Raw genomic sequence first — 22,470 nt, forward strand, 5'->3', positions numbered from 1 at the left:
CCCTATTTCCAAGAATGGAAATAAAACTTGCTTATTTTGTAGTTCACAAAAATGAGTACGGAGAGGCCAGTGACTTGCTCAGACCAGAAAACTGGTCACTGCAGAGTCCCTGCTGAAATCCAGCTCTTTATCCCAACTCCCAGTGCTGTGTTTTCTAAAGTTTGTCTAGTCTGTCTGATAGTTTTGATCTTGCTGACCACAAGAGCAAAGTGGAGCTATGAGTAATCGGATTACAAGTTTAATGAATGTGGATGGGAAATCACAGAAGGTAAGAATTATGTCTGAACATCTTTCCCCTAAGTAGAGTATTTGGTCATAGTTCTGCCCAAACTGTTGTGTTTTGGCACTGATCTGTCAAATACTTTATTATTTTTTTTTTTTGAGACAGTCTCGCTCTGTCATCCAGGCTGGAATGCAGTGGCTCAATCTTGGCTTGCTGCAGCCTCCACCTCCTGGGTTCAAGCAATTCTCCTGCCTCAGCCTCCTGGGTAGCTGGGATTACAGGCACCCACAACCAGGCCCGGCTAATTTTTGTATTTTTAGTAGAGATGGGGTCTCACCATTTTGGCCAGGCTGGCTTCAAACTCTTGACCTCAACTGATCTGCCCGCCTCGGCATCTCAAAGTGCTGGGATTACAGGCATGAACCATTGCACCCAGCCAATATGTCAGACACTGTAGAGGGGACTCGTGCAAAATGAATCAAATAAGATGAAAATTTGTGGATTTTCAGATTGCCTCCTAAAGCAGCCAGCAGTCCGATTGAAGAGTTACTAAATCTATCTTAGTTTAGGGTAAAATAAGAAATTAGAAAAATCTTGAACAACTGAGCCCATTTCAATCTTTTGGAACAGGAATTTCTATCATCTACTTGCTTTCTTCCTTTCCTTTTGCCTGGGGTATTATCTTTCTCTTTATTCTCCCATCTTGGAAAAAGGGTGGCAACAGAACAAGGGAGGGGCGAGAACTAAATAGATTCAGCAGTTCATCCCAGGCAGTTTTTCATTTGTCACTATGTTGCCTTAATGGATTTCACACATCTATTTCCTGTATATTGTTTAGTCTCACCTCTAGATGTAAACACTTCTCATACCACAATATTGTCTTTTCACTTTCTGCTGTTTTAATTCATTTCAATAAAGAACTAATGAGCCCACCATTGTACAGTACCACACAAGATGTTATTTGTGTCAAGTATGTTTCTTTCCTATAAGAAATGTACATCACAGTTGGGTATGATATAAATATGTGGCTCTATAGCTGTATATATATTCACATGGTTATTTGGATAGTAAATTATATGTACTTGCTGAACTATTGTATTGAGCCAGCCGTACAAGTTTTATCATTGTGAGTACTGTTGATACAGAATGCCATGGGACATTCTGTCCTCTGTGTTGGGAGCTCACAGATATTTTCTGTCTGGCTTAATACCAGGATTAGGTATGTTTCTCCTGGACACTTTGTGTGTTTTTATCTGATGGTTATTGTGAATCTTGTTTCCCTCTCTGCTTTGTCTACTTAATAGCTTCTAAAATTTTGACCCACCTCTAGCAAATAGCCAGTCCTTCATTGTGTGCATTTTGATAAACTCATCATACCTCTGGCCTTACTGTTCTCCTACTTTTATTTTGCCGTCGCTTGGTTCCTTCAAATATTGATTTCATATATTTTGTGTTGTATGTGTTTCTGTAATCGTTTGTGGACACAAGAGTGGGTATAAACTCCCAAATAAATATATTCACTCTGCGTTGGGAGAAGTGACAGGAGGGAACATTCAGCTGGTTAGAGAGAGACGTGAAATTCTTACTGGGGAGCCTTTACAGCAGTGGGCAGAGCTTCAGCCTCCTTTTGTGTCCAAGCTCTGCCATTTCCTGAGCCCTTGGGCAAGTTTTCTAACCCATCTGAGGCTCAGTTTTCTCATATATAAAACCAGAATACTAGTAAGGCATTTGAGAGTTTAGCGCAGTGTCTGACATACATTCAAGCTCACCAAATGTGAGCTGTTACTCTTTCTTTGAGAGGTGAGGAACAGTTTAGGCAGAGGGAATAGCAGTTACAAAAACATGGTGGTATAAAAGAGTGTGCAGTATCCTGGTACACTAGCAGGAGTAAGGAATGGCCAGGTATAGGCCCCGTGCAGGGTTTACATGAAAATGAGTCTGGACAAGAACTTCTTGGATGCTCATGTGATGGAGGTGTATACTGAATGCTGCTGAAGCCAGCAACCCAGACAGGAATTTTAAGATGTGGAGTGAGAGAGGCTGCTGTTGGTGGTGTGGGGCATGCATTTGTCTTGTGTTACAGTCGAGTAGTCCTGTGGTTCTCAAACTCCTGTGTGCATAAAAGTTACCTGGGGATGTGTTAAAAACAATTTTCTCAGCCCCACCCTCAGAGTTCCAGACTGAGTAGATGTGAGATGGACCCTAATAAGCCAATTTAAAAATGGGCATACAGGTGGTTCAGGTGGCGGATACACTTTGAAATGCACTTGGTGGTGCACTGGAATAGTTATTGAGGAAATGCTAACTAAGGAGTAGGCCTAACAAAGTTCAAGGAGAGGGAAGATGGAAGAAAATGACTTCAAAGTAACATGTTTACATTCATTATGAATTACCATTGCGCATGCTATAGAAGACACTAGTTTATAGTGTCTTCTATGGATATGGATAAATAAGCACCGGTCCTATAGATTTTTTTCAAAGATAAAATACAATTAGAATTCATATGATTATTCTATTTATTAGGTTTGGGAGAGCTAGTGATTTGTCCTCATCCTCGAGATCGAGCAGGAGACCAAGGGAAGGGGAAGCCTGTTCAACAGAGAGCAGTCAAAGAAAGAAAGGTGCAGCAGCGTGAGGTCAGGAAGTGGGAAAGATGGAAATGGGAAAGGGTGGGAAAAGAGCAGTCAGATCCTATTGGTCAGGAATCTATTTGTGAAGGAACCCAGCCAGTATTTAACCTGCTTTGAAAAAGCTAGACTTCCAGCATTTTTAATTAGTGGATTGCTCGCTTTTGAAATTGCCCAGTTGGGAATACTCAAGTTTTGATGTGTTTTATCTGCCTGCTAATTAGCAGGCTGCTTGGTTGACCATTACTTTTCCTTTTTTCTGTGGACAGAAGATGTATATGAAGGTCTCTTGGTACATTCCAGCTCAAGTCTGGCTTAAAGTGCATAAGAAAAACTGTGTATTTAGTAAGAGTTCTTACTAAATTATAAATCAAATTTTAATACGTATTTTCTCCAACTTGATTCCTTTTGCTCTAGCACAGGGCTTCTTAGTCTCAACACAATTTTTATTTGGCGTCAGAACACCAAAAATATATATTTCTTTTAGGGACAGGTTCTCACTCAGTTGCCTAGGTTGGAGTGCAGTGGCATAATCGTAGCTCACTGTAACCTTGAACTCCTGGGCTCAAGGGATCCTCCTGCCTTGGCCCCTCCAATTAGCTAGGACTACAGGCATGTTCCACCACACTTGGCTAATTTTAAAAATTTTTGTAGAGACAGAATCTTGCTGTGTTTCCCAGGCTGGTCTCAAATTCCTGGCCTCAAGCAATCCTTCTGCTTCAGCCTCCCAACGTGCTGGTATCACAGGTGTGAGCTGCTGTGCTCTGCACAGGGTATTTCTTACTGTGGAGAGCTGTTTTGTGCATCTATGAGATATTTAATAGCAACTCTTGGCCTCTATGTGATCAATGCCACTAGCGCCACCCAAACTGTGACAACCAAAACTGTCTCCTGGGTGGCTTTGCCAAATGTCCTTTGGGATGCAAAAGCCCCACTGACCTGGCAGTAGCGTCCTCTTTCCTCCAAGTCTCTGCCTACTTTTCATGTTTAAAATCCTCTTTTAAAATTGGAAAGATAAAATGAGTCCAAACAATTTGAAATCTTATGGTACTTATAGGGATTCAAATCTGTTCCTCCATTACTTTTTGGCCAAATTCAAGAGGAGAAATCTCTCAGATGAATCCAAGCTGGCTGTTATAGGTGAAAAGAAAGTCAAGATGCGCCAGACTTTTGAAAGCTTGCAGTGGTTGAGAGATTTTGTTATTTATACACTTTTTATTTTGGCTGAAAATATTTGGTTTTTGTTTAAGAATTAAGAGAACCATGTAGGCTACAAAATTTATTTATGTGCGAATCCCAGAGGGTTGTAAGTAGCTTCTTTGTGTGCTTTAGTTCAACATATACAGGATAGGCCAGCATGTTGGATTGTTAAACAGCAGATCTAGGGAAGGTTTTACACCTTTTCTCTAGGCTTGGTGCAGTCCCGAGAGCTTTCTTGACATGCCTTGAAGCTCACAGTGCACTGATTTTAACTGTCCATAGGGGACATCTGTTTGCAGTTTGTGTTATCTGCTGAAGCACCAACTAAAAGGAAGTGAAATAATACTTGTCATTAAAAAAAAAGAGAGAGAGAAGTTAATTTAGTGGTAATAACTTAGTTGTTGTTGCTTTTCTATCTCTTAAGATATTCTGAAACACCATGTACTCTACTGTATCCCAAAATAAATTAATTAATTATACTATGATTACTTCTGCTGATAATAAAATAGCAGTAATAATAAAAGGAATGACAGTAGAGCATTAAGGGAATAAACAGTATCACTGAAATGTGAGGAAACACAATAAATGGGATTGTGTCTCCTGAACCATAGTTTCACACTTCCTCCTCCACTTCTGTCAGAGGGTGTTTGTGATGGCCGTCTGTTATCAGCCGTGATCAAAATAATATAACAGTGAAACTTTTTATACTTATGAAGGCCCTTTCATCAAAAATCTCACAGCCATTTCTAAATATAGAGCGACTGATCTTTAAAACACTTTGATGTTTTAAGCAATTAATATGGTAACTTAGCTGTTAGACTTTCCATCCTGCGTATTTGCCATTTGGAGCGTGGATGGAACATTTCGTAATCTACTCAACATTAAAACTTCGCTGGTATTGAGTTTAGAATTCCAACTTTTTGATGGTTCATGTAGGTCTTTTCACTGTCATCTATCAAAACAACATTGCTTTATAATGGAATAACCACATTCATTTCCACATATCAAAGCCCAGATTAAGGATTGTAGACCAAATGGTATGTCTAGTTTAAAAAAAAAAAAAGGAAGGACAGAGACAGTATTGTCTTAACCTAAAAAAAAGTTTTGTTTAAGTCCTAATATCCCTGTAATGTGCTGGTGGAAAGAGACTACTGAATACTTTCTCAGTCACTTTCTGTTGTATGTCTGGTGTCTTCTGTGATAAGCCTGGGCTATGGAACAAAAAGGATCCAAGAGCATTATGGCGAGGATGCTAAAGGTGTTAGTGTGGATATTTACCTTAATTTAACTTTTTTTGCATTAAAGTTATGTTAGTGCATTTTTAAACTTATCCAAAAGATTGTAATAAAACTTTAAGTACAGTTTCATATCTATAAAAACTGAGGCTATCAAACACTGTGAAGGATGGAAGTAATTTTTATGTTCATACCTCTGGTTCCTGAGGGTCCAGTTCATTTCTGCTGTGAATTTAAATGAGTTAATTTAAGTAGATGGGTCAGAAGCCACTATCATCATGGTAGCCCTGTGCCTGGTTCTTAATTAAAGGCAACAGGAGATTAATTTGAAACATTAATTTAAAAGTGCATATACAAAAAGAAAAAATTACTGCAAGAAAGCCTAAAGAACTTTTCTCTTGTCCCTAGATGTAGAAGACAGAAGTAGCTCAGGGTCCTGGGGGAATGGAGGACATCCAAGCCCGTCCAGGGTAAGTATATCTAATCTTTTCTCCCACAGCCAGACATCCCACGTATGTAAATTGACAAACAGAAGGTGTGTTTCTCTCTCTCTCTCACACACACACACACACACACACACACACACACACACACAGAGGCATGGGCATGCATGCGCACACAAACACACACACATATATGTGCATACTAAGTTTAATGAGGATCAGCTTGACTTTGGAATGTTTTCCCCCATTCACTTATTGGATGCTGTTATTCAATTTGACACCTGTTCCACTTCTGCTAACCAGAAGAAAACTCCTTCATTACATATTTGGTCTTTCTTTTGTCAGTTATTGATCCATATTACATAATGCTATTGGTTGTGGATGGAAAAACTTAAAAAAAATTCCTAATATCCTTATAATGTATTGGTGTGAATAGACTACTGAATAATCCCAAAGATATAGTATGAGGTTCTATCCTGCCAGTATAATCTACGTACTGAATCTGAGTTGATTTCACTATGTAGACATGTTATCATTCCACCAGTAGGGACTTTGATCACTAGTTGGATCATTCATTTATTTGCTCTCAACTTTTTGCTCTTCTTCTCCACAATTTTCCTATATGCATTGGTTGTTTCTTGGGGAAGACCCAAGGACTATAATGTAATAGGAATGTAATAGGAAGACCATGGAATAAGAGTTGGGTGGGTGGTTAGGCAATATGTGTTTCTTGTATGTATATGATCTTGGGCATGTCATTTCACCTCTTGGGTCCTCATTTTCCTATTTCGCAAAATGAGGAAGTAGAGCCAGAGGATCATCTGTGTTTCTTCCAATTTAAATATTCATGATTTTGTATGAAATTTCTTTAACTGAATCATTACTAGGCCCTTTAAAATCCATGTTAGTTTTTATGATGTACATATAATGCCCCAGATTAAAAGTACACTCCGTGTACATGGTAAAACCAGCATGTCTTCCTTTCCCAACCAGCTATATATTGATGAAGCATTCTGCAGGGAGGGTAACATTTTACCGTAAATGTTCACACAAATTTGGGTTGGGGGAAGGTTCCATTTTGGCATAAGAGGCAGGGAAGGTAATCAAGCTGTCAAAATGAGGGCATTTCAGCAAGTCAGAGTTAGACATTTCCACCTGTCCTTGGCATTGTCATCCTTAGTCTAGTGTTCAGGGTACAGCAGGATCTCTAAGCTTACCAGTAACTTTGTGAGCCCTTACACCAGCTGTCGAGCTTGACATTCTAATGCTTTATATGGATGGGTTGAGGAAATCTTTCCTCCTCCTCATGTTACAGTCTGCACTTGCAGAAATAAATCCATTCCCCTTGACAGCAAGTGGAGATCATAGAACTCCCCTCAATTGTTTAGTTCATCCAGATTTTCACAATTTCTTATGATTTCTCCATTCAGTACACATGGTACTTTTAATTGTGTTTCGGAAAACAAGGTCTGTTTAGAATCATCTTAATTTAGGATTAAAACTAACTGGCTTTTGGTTTTTGTTAGCTGTCCTGCCATTTTTCTCAAGGAATATATTGGTGAATAATTTCAAACCACTTTAGTGTAATTTATATTTTCTAAATCCAGAAGTTTGCATGAGACAAATCATTTGTGGCAGATTTATACCCAGGCAGACTTTCAAGGTCTCTCTTTTTTCATCTTAACATGGGGATAGTGTCTACCTTACAGCACTGTGCTGAGGATTAAATAAGATACTATATATTAAGCTTTTAGTACACTATCTAGGATGAGGACACTTAATAAGTGATAATCAGCATTATGCAATGCCTGGTATAGAGTGAGTGAGTGTATTATTATGGGTATTTAAAATGTAGCCTCTTTTTATAGATCGACATTTTGGCAGAATTAGATTTCATTATCAGTCAAGTTAATTGTTATACATGAGGAAAGGTGATTGAGAACGGGGTTGTTTTCCTTAAGGTTGAGGGGATGTGTCTTTTCCTTGTTCATGCAGCAGCCCTCTTTTTTGTGTGGGCAGATTCTGCCCTTTGGCTCACATGCAACCGATACCTCTGAGTAAATTTGACTTAGACTTTATGGGCAGTTCCACCAGCTGAGCAGAGTGACTTTTTCCCCCCTTTTTGGTCACTTTATGCACTTTAGTAGACTGAAAGTTGAACCGTGTAGTATAGATGATTTTAACTCTTTCCTATCATGTTATCAAATTTCCCCATTAAAATTAAGTAACTGGACAGCTTAAGAACATTGTTTTAATTTTAAATTCCCCTTAAAACAATAAGCTAATTGTAATAATGAAATATTTCTGTCAAAATTTGTCTTCTTTACAACTGGTTGTTTTTGTGATATACTTTGTCCAACTCCAGAAATGCTAATTTATGCTAATGTTTTGATGTTCATATCATAGTTAAATCCTAATATTCTTAACTTTCTTATATGTTAATTATGTGACAATCTAGTTCTCTTACAACCACAATAGTAACTATAATAAAACATTGAAACTTCAGTATCCTAACACCAAATGTTATTGTTTGAATGGCTTTATCTTGGTCTTTGAAAAGCAATTCATTGCATACTATGCCTAATTTTCCCTTGTGGCACAATTTTGCTTTAATGTGGCCTTATTAAAATAATAATTTTTAACATAAGCAATATACTTTATATGTGTCTAGTGTTTTACATACACTATTTTATTTAATCATGTCAACAACTCCATGCAGTTGATACCATTATTATTATTCCTAAGATTTCTCAGCTATTATGAGGAAAATTTGGACTTCGTAGACTCTAGAGCTTTCTTTTGGCCACTATACCTGTGAAAGTGCAGATTCCTTCTAGTGAAGTTCCAGGGAGGGAATAGTGGACTCCAATTTCTTTGGAGGGGAGAAGTTTTGGTAGTGGGGCTATGTTTATTTATGTGCTGTTTATTAATATAAAATAATAACTTACACTGTCATTTTATTTACAGAACTATGGAGATGGGACTCCCTATGACCACATGACCAGCAGGGACCTTGGGTCACATGACAATCTCTCTCCACCTTTTGTCAATTCCAGAATACAAAGTAAGACCCATTTTAAATTAACTTACACTTTTTGAATGCTTATGTTTTACTATAGAAGGTAAAACCATGTCCTAGACAGAGGTTCTGCTTTTAGAAACTTGGATATTTAGTCAGTTCACTTGTAATAATCTTAAATTGCAGAGAGATATTGGCAGCCTGTGTTTGGTAATAGTGCATTAAGGCTTAAGTTTTACAACCATATGGAATGAAATGCTTTTAGTGATACTGAATCTACGTGGAAATTTTGTTTTCCTTAGACCTAAAGCACAGACCACAGTTTCAATGTTGTATTAGTAGTTTCCTAAGTTAAGGTAGATGAAGTCAAAGTGGTGAATATTTGGAATAAAAATATCACTGGGCTTGTTGGTTGGCAGTGATATATAGTCAGTGTTAACTGTGATTTCTGCTAAAGGGGTTATGAAAATAAATAGTGTTAATGGGCTTAGTGTGCTTAAATCAGAGTAGTGCATTCAAGTTGAATTGTAAAATCTGATTGTGTATTTATCAAGGCGTGAACTTTAGTGCTAATGGCCTAGGCAGACCCCATCCTGCTTTACTAAAGCAAGTTACCTGTTAGTTTGAGGCTGTCTGTGAATCTCTGGCATGCCATTCATCCTGGCATCCTCAGCATGTTTTTCTGCTTTTGGCTACCCTGTAGGGATGTTTGTTTAACAGCAGTAACTTGAGCAATGAAAAGATGATTCCTAATGGCTTAAAAGGTCCCAATAGCTGGCTACTTTAGTTTTGATTGAAAAAAAATGATCTTTGTTCTAGTAAACATGAGTTCTTAACAATATTAGTAAATCTCTCAACCTGGCCAAATTCTCTTGAGAATCTGTCAATAAGTGAAGTTAAATTTCTTGGTACAATCTGTTGGACAACACTCCAAGGAAAACACATAGCGATGATTATATTTTTCTGAGACCATAACTGCAAATGCTTCTAAAGAATGTCATAATTTTAAGCTTTGGAAGCTATACCAGTTACTTCAGGTCCTTGAATCTCAGGCGTTCTTTGAAAAATCACCATCAAATCCATCTAAATGGATTTCGGATATTTAACACAAAATAGTCAAAGCAGATAAATACTCGCAACTGATTTTTAATGGGTAACATCATATGTTTGTGCCTTTGAGTATCTTACCAACTTTGAGAACCACAAAGTTGGTTTTGGTCATAGAATGTTCTTATTTTTGTGCTATTTTTGCCTTCAAAGTAGTAAATTTCATACTTATGTTTTAACATTGTAACTCAGACAGGAATCCCAGTTCTTTATCAGTTGTTGATAGAAAGGTGCATTGTTTCTTGTTCTCAGGATATGTAGATACAGGTGACTAGATATATTTATCAACTTAGATTTTAAAAGGCAGCTTTGGACTCTTTAGTGTCAGTAGTTATGATTTTATTTCTAACACCCTTGCTTCTCTATTTATCTCCACACAACCACTTAGAATAAAAGATTCGTTTGAAAATATACTCTTGAGAGGTAGCACCTAAATAATATACTAACTGCCTTGGATCCGAAAATGATCCTCTGATGAGCTACAGTAAGAAAAATAGAATAAATAAATACTCATAGTGAGACGCTTATGTTATCTATGTGAAAAAAAGTTTTAACTCTAAAGAACAACTTGATAAATTAATATTACAGAATACACCAAGCAGTACAAACAGATTAAATGATTGTTCTGTTCATGTTTCCTCATGGGCAACTGCTTTACAAATCAAATTAGTTTTTCAATCCAAATAGTATTTAAAATATAAGTGGCCCGACAGTCTAGAGTGGAGAGGGCTGATTCTTTTCACTTAGTTGTTGTTTAGGCTGCAAATCCGTGTCAGCTTTGCTCTTTTATCCTGTCTGCCCTCCTTCCCATTAAACTCTTAAATATGGAGACCAAGACAGTCTCCTGCATTGTGATAGGAAATGCTACTATGTCCACGAGGCCCCCACCCACTGTTCCCAGTGAAAGGACTTCTCTGTTAGATAAGCTGTCTGGTTTGAAACATGGCTCTTTATTGTTTACAAACTGCTACATTTTCCACCTCAAGCAGATTTTTGCACAGAAAAGAATTGTGCTTGGGCTAAATGGTTTATCTGACATTAACGGCGCAGTGTCAGACTGGGGTCAGGGAAGTCGCCCTCAGAGCGAGAGGGCATTGCGCGGCATGCAAAAAAAAAAAATGGAAAAGGGAGAAAAAGACATTGAAACAAGTATGAAATACCTTACATTTTTAGTTTAGAGAAGACGAATTTTTTTTAAGAGAATTGATTCTGATGCTGCATTAAAAACTCTTCCCATTGCTGTAATTTCTCACATCCCTGATGCCTTCTTGATTGGCTTGCGTATCTGAAGGCTAGATTCGGGGAACAAAGATTCTTATTGATTTTGCCCAAGCTGCTGTTGATTTAAAATGAAACCACTTTTCAGATGAGCCATATTTGGTGTTATGTTACAGCTTTACAAAGAAAAGATAGATCATTTTCAAGAAATTAAGGACAATTAATTTACAAATGATAATAAAAACCAAGTAAGATCTATTGGTGTGGGGGACAGTTTGAACTCATAGCATATATGCTGTGTTCTAAACCGCACTTTGTGTCCAGACCCAGAGCCCATGTTGTGACCTTTGTGGACATTTTCCTTCTACCAAAAGAAGGTGGTAGACTTTAGCATAAGTGTTTGACAACACTCCAGTCTCCACTTTCAGAATGTTTAACTGGTTTTCGTTAAAACTACAAAGTATTTGTTTCTGTTTCAAAGACTTAATTCTGCCGTGATGTCGCATCAGGGTAAAAGCTATAGCATCAGAAATAAATCAGGCACTTTATTGGAGCAGATTCTCTATTGCCAAATCAATCAAGCCTGTGACTGAATTAGGCGTCTGCTACAGAAATAAGTGACACTAATTTTATAGGAAAGAGTTATTAACTGCAGATGACCTGATTTTTTTTCCTGTTTTTTGGTGAACTGTTCATTTAGTAAGGTTTTATTTTGTTGCAAAGAAAGAAAAAAGTACGGGACCACTCTTTCCTTTTGAGAGTGGATTATTATTAATTATATATTTTGTTCTTTACGGCAGTATACAATTTTAGGGAAATGATAACAGGCATTGCTAGTATATTTGTTTATAACCTATTTTATGGTAACGAAACCCATTATTACAACTCTGAACTTCTTGATTTCACATGAATGGTTTTGCATTTTACAGATTTTTAAACATAATACTTCTATTTGGCACTGAAATTCCAAAACTTAGTTCATTTGTGTCTCTATTTCAAATTTATGCAAAATGGGATATAAATTATAAGAGTAATAAAGTGTTTTAGCCTAGGCAACATGGTGAAACCTCATCTTTACCAAAAATACAAAAACTTAGCCAGGCGTGGTGGTATGCATCTGTGGTCCCAACTACTTGGGAGGCCAAGGATGGAGGATCTGTTGAGCTCGGCGGTGGGGGGAGGTTGCAGTGGGCTGACATCATGCCATTGCATCCCAACCTGGGCAACAGAGTGAGATCCCATCTCAAAAAAAAGTAATAAAATGGTTTTTTTTTAATTTATTCTTTTAGAAATGAGCTTGTATGTGTGGAAAAATTGCACTATTTGATAGTTTGTGAATCCCTAAAGTAAATAAAACACCCATATATGGTTATACATGCATGCACACACATGTACACCCATACACACAATGTATGTATCATGCTAGAAGACTTAATGACATTTCTTGGTTTATAGGATTGTTCTGTGTTCCTGTCTGTGGTTATAGCTGTCATACAGGGTTTTAGTGGTTGATATTTGTAAGTCTTTTAAAGAAGAACCTAACTAACAGAAACAAAAAGGAAGCTCCTAAATTTTTTTTAAATAGGTGTGAATAGCCTTTGTGTTTGTTTTGATGTTGGCAGGGTTGAGAGATGTCAGTACTGACTGCCTACATTGACCAATTCATACACTTTTACCTGACATTTACTAAGAACTCACTCATTGCTTTCATTGTGTAGATACATGCCAGGTTGCATTTTGCCTTAGTTGAAATTCCATGCATTGTTTTATATCTGGAGAAAATAAATCATTTCTTCCATGTGACTGCCTATCATTATTAATGATTATAATGTACACTGGACCTATTGGAGACTTGTTCATTGCAGTTTTTAAACAATTTGGTGAAACCTTCCTAGGTTGTCAGTTGGATACCTTTCAGAGTATGCTAATGGTAGAAAGGGTCGGTGAGTCTAACTCCTCTGTTTTTTTAAGAGGGTTATTTATATGCTATGGAATAGTTTGAAAATCCTGGCAACAAGTGTATGAAAAGAATATGGACTTTAAAAAAACCTTTTTTTCCTTTGTCAAGCACTAAACTTTTGCAGGTAATCGTCCAGATATTTTTACAATGGTAGACAATATATTTTCTAGCTAAAACTGTTTGATCCAAGGAAGGAGCTAAGCATTCCATGTTTCTTTTATTATTCCAGAGCATCGATTGAAAGCTAGATTGAGGATAAGTGAGCAAGTTGCCCCATAAAGTTACATACATGCATTTGTGACTGAAGGGTATGAAAGGTGATACTTTTGTACATTTGGCTACAGCTTAGTTCAGCATCGGGGCTGTGCTTTCACATGGCCCATTTTGAATGGTTCAGTTTCCTTACTGTGGTATTTGGTTCTAGTCCTACTCATGGTACTCTCCCAGAGCATTAAATAATTTACCGCCATAGAGTAGCTGGGTTCTAACCTAGCTCAGCAGAACATTTTACTGCTGGATTAGATTGAGGTTTCAGGCAGAACTGAAGAAAGCTGCTGGCTTACAGGATGACCTTTGAATCTCATCTGGGTTAGCGGTTGATATTTTGATTTGGTTACTGTGGTCATATTGTGACAGCTGCTAGCTCATTATAATTCGGTTCCACCGCTCCGTTTGCCTAGCAGGAATATTTAGGTTTGTATTACTTCAGAGTGTTTATGGCTACCCTGAGTTTAGCCCAGCATAAAGGTGAAGTGTTGTGAGTGTTTTCAAATCCCAGTGGCAGAAGCGGGTGCCACAGTCTTCTTGTAAAACAGCAAATGTGAGTACATGCTAATACAGGGAGTTTTACTCTTCATTGTAAAACAGAGAATAACCAATGAATCAGCTTTTACTAGGAAAACTGTTTTTGGAAGCCTTAATATACAAAGGAAAAGCATGACTACAGAGAAACATAATTTTTCAAAGCACGAATGAGATGTTACCTGACTTCATGGTTAGATATTTTGTTCTGTGCGGAAGTGTCAGTATTAGAAAATAGCAAAACCTGTACAATAATGGCAATCATTTGATGTTTGAAAGTTCCAAAGATCAAATAATCTTTAGTAACTTCATAAGAACGGAACTGTGACTATAGATGTCAGCTGTAGAAATTTTAGTTCACTTTTTAAATGCAGCGAAATTAGGTAGTGATACAAGCAGGCCCCTTTGCTAGTTCATTAGTTAGGGACATCTTGGTATGCTTCTTCTTTTTTTTTTTTTTAATGACACCTTTCAGCTTGATGTTATCTCGATATCAACTCTTAAGTGTTGGACTTATAATGTGGCACAAGTAATTTCTGAGAAAGGAAATTATTAATTGTGGTCTTATTTGATTTTACTTTGGGAATTTTGATTTCTTTAATGTTAAATTTAAAAAGCCCTCCTGAAATATTAACAAGTATGACTCGTTTGAGCCTCATCCCTGGTGTTTTTAGCAATCTTGATTGTTGAGCTAAGGCTGGTAGTCAGGAGTCAGGAGAACTGAGTTTTTTTCTTTTACTTCTTCCTTTCTTCTTCTTCTTCTACTTCTCCTTCTTCTTTTTCTTTTCTTTCTTTTATTTTTCTTTTCTTTTTTTTTGAGACAGAGTCTGTCTCTGTTGCCCAGGCTGGAGTTCAGTAGGATGATCTCTGAAACCTCAACTTCCTGGGCTCAGGTGAGCTTCCCACCTTAGCCTCCTGAGCAGCCGGGACGACAGGTGTACAACACCACATCTGGCTAAGTTTTATATTTTTAGTAGAGATGGGGTTTTACCATGTTGGCCAGGCTGGTCTTGAACTCCTGACCTGAAGTGATCTGCCTGCTTCAGTCTCCCAAAGTCCTGGGATTACAGGTGTGAGCCACCATGCCCAGCCAAGAATTGAGTTTTCTATTCTGTTTTGCTGCAGCTGCCTGTGGGTCCCCTGGTCAGGTCATTTCCACTTCTTTAGATTGAGGGAAGAACAGCCCTTTAGGTGATCTCTGAGGTAATTTTATTATCTAATGGTCCATTGATCTTTCAGATACGTCATTTTATCCTTATACTGTATTTTCTCTTTGGAGATGTTTTATTGTTCTTTCTAATCCATTCATCTCTATTTTATGAATACCTTCAAGTGACTTTGCCAGTGACGTGTTTTCCAAATGTAATTCTTTAAAGCCTAACTAAAATAGATATTCCTTTTATATCTCAGCTGGTTCTAGATCTATAGCTAAGGAATTGGATTGGTTGGGGATAAATAAAATAATAACTCATTAAGTTGAGTCCCCGGGAGAAAAGTTCTGTGCATAGATCAGTATTTGGCATAGGTGTTGTAGGACCTCAATAAATGACTGTCGAGTGAATCAGGGAATTAGATAGGGTTTAAACATTAAACGAAAAGCCCATACATTAAAGTTAGGCCTATACCTTACTGTACCAAGAAGAAGACCCTAAACCAGAGCCAGTCATATAGAAATTCACATTTTATTCTATAGGACTATATCCTTGACTGGACAAAATATTCTACCAAGATAGGAAACGGGCCATATTGCAATGTGGCCTGTTTCAGTTTTCAGTACACCACAGATTATTTTATTTATAAGCGGAAATAAGTAAAATCAATAATATTTTGGGTTGGGCACAGTGGCTCATGCCTGCTGTAATCCCAGCACTTTGGGAGGCCAAGGTGGAAGGATTGCTTGAGCCCAAGTGTTTGAGACCAGCCTAGGCAACATAGTGAGATCCTGTCTCTACAGATAATAAAAAAAATTAGCTGGGCGTGTTTTTATGCACTAGTGGTCCCAGACATTCAGGAGCCTGAGGTGGAAGGACTACTGGAGCCTGGGAGGTTGAGGTCACTACAGTGAGCTGTGATTGTGCCATTGCACTCCAGCCTGGGTGACAGAATGAGACCCCATTGCTAATAATAATAATAATAATAATACTTATTACTATATAATTTTATATATTTATATTTTTATAATTATAATTATATAATAATAATAATAATTGCTATTATTATAAATAATTTGAAAGGCCATTGCAAAAAGTTGTGTTTCTGGTACTGAGCTAAGATAACTGATTTCCTTTTGTCCAGTCAGAGAACATTTCCATTCTTCTCTCATTGGTCTTGTTTCCTTTCCGGCCTACTCTGTGATATAGCACAGTTAATGCTGTGATCCTCAAACACTTTTAGAGTCAAACTAGGTTTACTAATCCAAGTCTTATAACATTCAGAAGAATTTCTAAACAGAAAAATGTTACTTGAAAACTATGGCCAACAGAGATGTATAGACCTTCTAAATACCAGGAGAAGATTTCTCACATAGAAAGTTATTGACCCAAAGAGAAGATAAATCATTTAAGCTTCACATAAAAGTAAAAAGTAATTTGTATCAGGTAGGAATGCTTTTGCTTCGAAGTAATGGAAAATGTGACTAATGATGGCTTAAGAATAATTTTTCTCATTCTAGAAGTCTGGTGGTAGGCCCCTGCTGGAAGTGGTTTGCAGCTCAGTGATGTCAGGGCTGGTGGTTTTGTGATTCTTTTGTCCTTCCCCTCATTGTCTAAAGATGGGGGTCACAGCTTCTGGTGTCAAGTTCAGGTTTGATGCAGAAAGAAGGGGAAGGGTGAGTTGAGTGGTGTCTCCCCACCACACTGCTTCCCCATAACCCAGGCCATCTCCAGCTGCAGAGGTTGGGGCAGGGCTGGGAATGCAGCCTGGGAAATAGACAGGAAAGAAGCGAGTCGGGGACTCATACTGGGCTTACTAACTTGCAGTGTTCAATTCACACTTCATTTTTTTTAAGAGAAAAATATATAATTTTCTATTTAATAATTTTGAAAATTAAGAACAAGGCCTTAACTTTCATGTAATAAAAATATATGTAAAAAGATGTCTCAACTCTAATTTCTGGTCAGCAAATTAGAGAGGAAGATGGAGTAGGAAAAAAGATATTGTAAAGAGGAAGGTGGAGAAAGTCCAGGCATGAGCGTCTTGCATGGGAAGAAGCGTGAGGTCTGCTGTTTGCATCTCACCTTCAAGGCTTGTGCCTTCATTGTCCTAAGCCCTTGAGCAAGGCAGCAACCAGCCAAAGCCAGCTCTCCTTACCTCTGCTTTCCCCAGAACCTTCTCTTTTAGGTCTGTGGTTTGACTTTCTGCCAGCCTGTCCGGGGCACCCTTGTTATGCAACAGGCCTGTAGCTCCAGCCACCAACCACTCTTTTCTCCAGTCCCCTGGGTGGTCTTTGGCAGATCCACAGGCCAGGCTTTACTCCCAGTGCCTCCTGCTGCACCCATCCAGAGCAGGCCTGGCACCCTGCAGCACGTCCCTGGGACATGCTGCTACAAGTGACAGACAGAGATCTTTCTCCTGGAACATTGCCCAAACAGTTTCCAGGGAACTTACCTCCAGCAACCTGCCATGTCACCGTGAAACACTCAGACAAGAATGCCTGCTGCCTGGGGGAGAAAACCCTCTACTTTCTTTTAATATGTACACAATTGCAGTTGTTGATTTTTAATGTGGAGGATTAGGTGCAGCCAAAAGACATTTAGTTTTAGACAACATGCCAAGACTGGATGAAATTGTGAGAGCTGGATCCAACTTTTGTCCAGAAGTTTCCCAACCCTGTTGAACAGTCTCATGTCATGAATCAGACACATTGGAACAGAGGCAGGGGAAAGGACCATCTATTGTTAAAGGTAACCAGGATGTGAAATAAACAGTGCTGCTTTTATTTAGTAGAAAAAGTTTTTCTCTAGGTTTTTACATTTTTATTTATTTTCATGTTTTTATTTACTTACTTTCTTTTGGGACACAGAGTCTCACTCTGTCACCCAGGCTGGAGTACAGTGACATGATTATAGCTCACTGCGTCTTCAAACACCTAGGCTCAAGTGATCCTCCTGCTTTAGCCTCCCAAAGGTCTGGGATTACAGGTGTGAGCCACTGTGCCCGGCCAATTCTCTGTCTTTCCTTAGGAAGATGGTTTCTTTGAATTTTGCGTAAGTCCTATACTTAAAATGTGTCTGTGACAGTATTAACCAGTACCCTACTTCTTGACTGGATTTTGGGCGGGAGGGGGGGGTGTGTGCAATTAAACACTTTGCGTTTCTTAAACCTCTCATTACTCCATGGCTCCAGGAGAATGAAATCGGTCTAGTTAAGGAATCCTGAACCTCACACTTAAGGTGTGTGTCCACCTAAAGTGATGTATTCATCCTCAATAAAAATAAGACTGCTTTCTTTGTTCACATTATACATTCTTAGAACCAAAGAAGCAAAGGAGCTGTTTGGAGCACTGCACGTCTTACAAGGTGTTATGGGACAGTGGATTCTAGGTCTTCAGGGGTCACTTCAGCATAATTCTTGGCTTTTCACTTCCTAGTGATGGGTGATGGGACATGGGGCAAATTTCTTCAGAGCCCCTGTTTTCTGGTTTCCCAGGTGAGGACAAGGATGCCAGCCTGGCCCACCCCTCCCAGGCTCACTGAGAAAGGTGTGGTGATGTGATACACTTTGTAATCACTGTGCTCTGCTGTGTTACTGTTAGGGCATTGCAAGGCTAAACACTGGTCATCTGTCATTTTCGTCTGGGTAATGAATGGAAAAATCTGTAGACTTTGGGGTTTTGGGTGGTAGAAATTTTAAAATACCTATACCTTTTAAAGAGATTGGAACAGAAGGCAGGAGCAGGTGGAGGTAGTATAGAATGTTCACTTCTGTAAACATCAAAACCAAAATGAAAAGGCTTCTTTTTTAGCCAGTCCACAAAACAGTAATCCTATAAAATAAGTACCTCTTTGGGGACAGCTGTGTTGGATTCAGATGCTCCCTTTTGTGAAATATTTGCCTACAGCCATGTTTCTCTCCATTTTAAATGTTCTCAAGTTTTATCTTTAAACACAAGGCCAAGAACACCCTGGTGTGGTGTTTGAGTGGTGAGTCTAGGGAGAACCCACTGACAAATGCAGATTTCTTTGCCTGTGTTGTAGGTCATCTGAATAATGGAGTCACTACAAGGTATGATGGTTTTCATCAAGGAGATGGTTTTACAAATACCTTCCATGTTCTCGGGAATGTTTTGGAGACAGTCCTATTCCACTTCATTTCTTTCTTCTCCACAGATGCTTGGTATAGAATGTTGCCTCTGTATATGGGATTATTCTCTCATTCCCTTTACTCCACAGACACTTGGTATAGAATGTTGCCTCTGTATTGGATTATTCTGTCATTCCCCCTACTCTTAAGAGTTTTTGAATCCAAAGGAAGCATGTTTTGTTTTGAGTAAAAGGAGGTGCTCAGTGGATCTCATTTTCTTTTCTTTTGTGGAATATCATGCCTAGGAACTAACAATTGCAAAATATATGGAGCAGAGGTTGAGATTAAATTAAATTTATTTCTAAGTGGTTAATAGACACAGCTCAAACATTTTTCATCTTCTTGATGATTGCTTATTAATCACTCCTTAATTCCTTGACACATTTATTAATAGGAAAAATTGTAAGGAAGCATCATTTGAAAGTAGTATAAAATACAGCTGGTTATATTGTTTATGTTTAAGATAAAACATTTAAAGCTTTCACGTAGGTTGAAAATGCCACAAGAGAACTAACATGGGGGAAGTGGTGGATGGTGGACCTAGCAGAGCACTGTGGTCAGCTGGGCATTGCTGTGAGCACCAGCTCACCACTCTCCAGTTCTGTGACCTTGGGCAAGTTTCTTTAGCACTGTGATGAAATTTCTCATCTAAGTAGTTGCCCTGTGTTTAAATGAAATAATGTAAAGCCACCTGGCACTAAAATTCAGTTAATGCAAATTATTATTACACCTACTATTATGTTATCTAGTCTGTTTTTCTGTTCATTGGGTCTGATCAGCTTGGCAAAAGTGATATGCAAACTTGAGCATCATGTAGTGAATTCTGGCAGAATGTGGAAGTGATTAATTAAATGCCACCCCCTCGTGGGCCATATTAAAGCTGAATGAAAATAGAAAGTGTGTAATATCTGATAACATTTGGTGGAGAAGGGGGAGACAGAAAAATTGAAGGATAAGAGAAAAGGAGACACATATAAAGCTAATTTTCAGCGATAGATCGCAAAGTAAGATTTTCTAGCCTTGTATCATCAGCATTGGCTTGGCTTTCTGAGTCTCGAAATTACTAGGTTACTAACTGGCTGTGCCTTTTCCTCACCTTGGCTATTCAGTCCAAGCTGTACTCTTAACAGCTCAGTAGCCAAATCTGAATGCTTCAGATATAAGCAAAAACTTTTTATGTGTAACTGATTGCACTTAATTGGGCAATAACAAATCATGGAAGAAAATTTATTAGTGACCCTGTCTCCTTCAGAACTTTCAGAGTAATTGGAAATGAGCCTAATATCCGTGTTTTTGAAAGCTTTAACAATTGATCTACTGACAGGATTAAATTCATACTTTATATGTTGTGTGTGTTTTTTCATGCTTAAGATTTTTTCCTTATTTATTGATGGTCTTACAAATATTATTTGGAAATTGAGATGCAGTGAGCACAGATCTTAAATATCTTGGCAGACTGCCTCAGTAGCTGTGGATGATCCCTGTTAGCTAGAGAAAAACCAGGAAAAAAAACCCAACCTGGTACACAATAGTTTACGAAATGATCTTTGTATGATTTTGAACAAGCTGTTTTTCATTTTAATCTCAGTTTCCTTGTTTCTGTTACTGACCTAACTCATGGAGATGTGGCCAGGGGAGGGTGGGAGAGCTCTCCGAATTTTTTTGTTTCTCCTGAAATAAAACAGTTCTAAATAGACATACTTTTGTGTGATTACATTTTCCATTTTTCGCAAAGTCCTAGGTATAGTTTGAACACCAATGGAAAATAAAAGAAGCCGCCTTCTCCCAGTCTTTTCAAGGCATTTTAATAGTTAATAAGATTTTGCCCCTTACCCTCATGTGTTTCATTTGGTTCTGAAATAAAAATTTACGGCTGTTCTCTCAGCTGAGCTGATACTAGTTTAAGAGTGGAATTGAGTTCACACCTGCTCTGGCATAAAAAGCCTCTATGTGACTTCTTTAAAATATTCACAGAGCAGAATAAGAGAGAGTACTCACTATCTCTACAATTGTAATAACTACACGGTAATGTTGCTTTCAAGCACTTTAGAGAAGCTGCTCTATAAATTGACTCTAATCTGCTGATATTGTCCACAGATAGATGCCTCCCCTAAGTCACCTGTATTCCTCAAGGTGGAATGCGGTTGTGGAAATGCAGTTGGTTTGTGTAGGCAGTGGGTCTACATTAACACTGTAAAGTGTACGTATGGGAAAATCTTTGCATTTGCTAGGCCATTTAGCCGTTCAAGACATGGTCCGTTAGTCAGGCAACGTACAATGGGTTTTCTGAGTGTTCTAGTTAAAGAGCAGGATGTGTAAAGTAGTATACATTTAGGTGGATAATTAATAATTAGTGTAGGCTTGTAAGGCTGTAATAGAATATATAAATTTCAGCACCTGTTAAAGTTTTATCAGAGCAGATCACCCTTCCTTACTGTGAGGGAATATTCCCGCCTGTAGAAAAATAAAGTGCTCCCACTACATGTGAAAAACCTTTATGATGAAAGGAGGTTTGGTTTTTATAACAAATATTATTTTCCGTGGTCACTGTGATTAGGTGACATTTTAGCAGTCACATTTAAAGAGTGTTCCTAGACAATAGTATTTTGTATGGGTTTGACTGTAGGTGGCAAAACACTGCATAGAAACAATATTTTAGTGCATTCTAATATTCAGGTACAGTTTACTTGTCAAAGAAGCCACCTCCCCTCCCACATTATCCCCCCACAAAACAATAGGGTTGTTCATTTTATAAGTTCATCACAAGTAAATATTCAGAGCGAAAGCCTTTTCTAGTGGCTACGTTGGAAGGGGTAGAGAAGATGAAACATAGATCCCAAGTTCAATTTTTGGCTTTGGTTGTATCATAAGCAGTTTTTACACTTCGTATCTTAGCTGTCTTCATTTTCAGACATAGAGGAAGTGCTCCCTTACAGCAGTGAGGGAAAGGGCAAATGATATATTTGTGAAAGCAAAGCAGACTATCTTACTGCTTTAAAAGTTTCATTGGCTGCTTGATAAATAAAATTAACATGTTATCGATATGTCTGCAATCATATGGTCCTCAGTATATGTATTTTTTTAAGCCATCTATATAAATTCCGTTTATTCTAGAAGCTGCCCAAAATGATAAACTTCAACACTCAAATGAGTCTTTGGTTCGTGCAGTCATTCACCCAGCAAGTACTTTTGGAAAGCTAGTGATCTGCAAGCGCTGTGTTAGGTACTAGATAGTGGCTTGCTACTTTTCTTGCTTTCAACTTGGCCCATATCCTAATAAAAGAATCGGGTAGATATCAGATAATTACAATTCAGGGAGTTGGGGAAATAATCCAT

General features: G+C 38.1%; 1 protein-coding gene across 25 annotated transcripts in view; it reads left to right on the forward strand.

Moving 5' to 3' along the window:
• The window catches only part of TCF4 (transcription factor 4), a 366,421-nt gene that overhangs the window by 120,111 nt on the left and 223,840 nt on the right, over window positions 1-22,470 (forward strand). For 24 of the 25 annotated variants that reach the window (XM_030810368.1, XM_030810386.1, XM_030810379.1 and 21 more), the window contains 2 exons: window positions 5,694-5,755; window positions 8,696-8,792. In XM_030810368.1, coding sequence (XP_030666228.1) covers window positions 5,694-5,755; window positions 8,696-8,792 — 159 coding nt within the window. Of the gene's footprint in view, window positions 1-3,153; window positions 3,159-5,693; window positions 5,756-8,695; window positions 8,793-22,470 lie in introns of all 25 variants that reach the window. The other variant, XM_030810394.1, reaches the window with a different exon arrangement.

The sequence above is a fragment of the Nomascus leucogenys genome, chromosome 4 (genome assembly GCF_006542625.1).
Source record: "Nomascus leucogenys isolate Asia chromosome 4, Asia_NLE_v1, whole genome shotgun sequence".
Taxonomy (NCBI): domain Eukaryota; kingdom Metazoa; phylum Chordata; class Mammalia; order Primates; family Hylobatidae; genus Nomascus; species Nomascus leucogenys.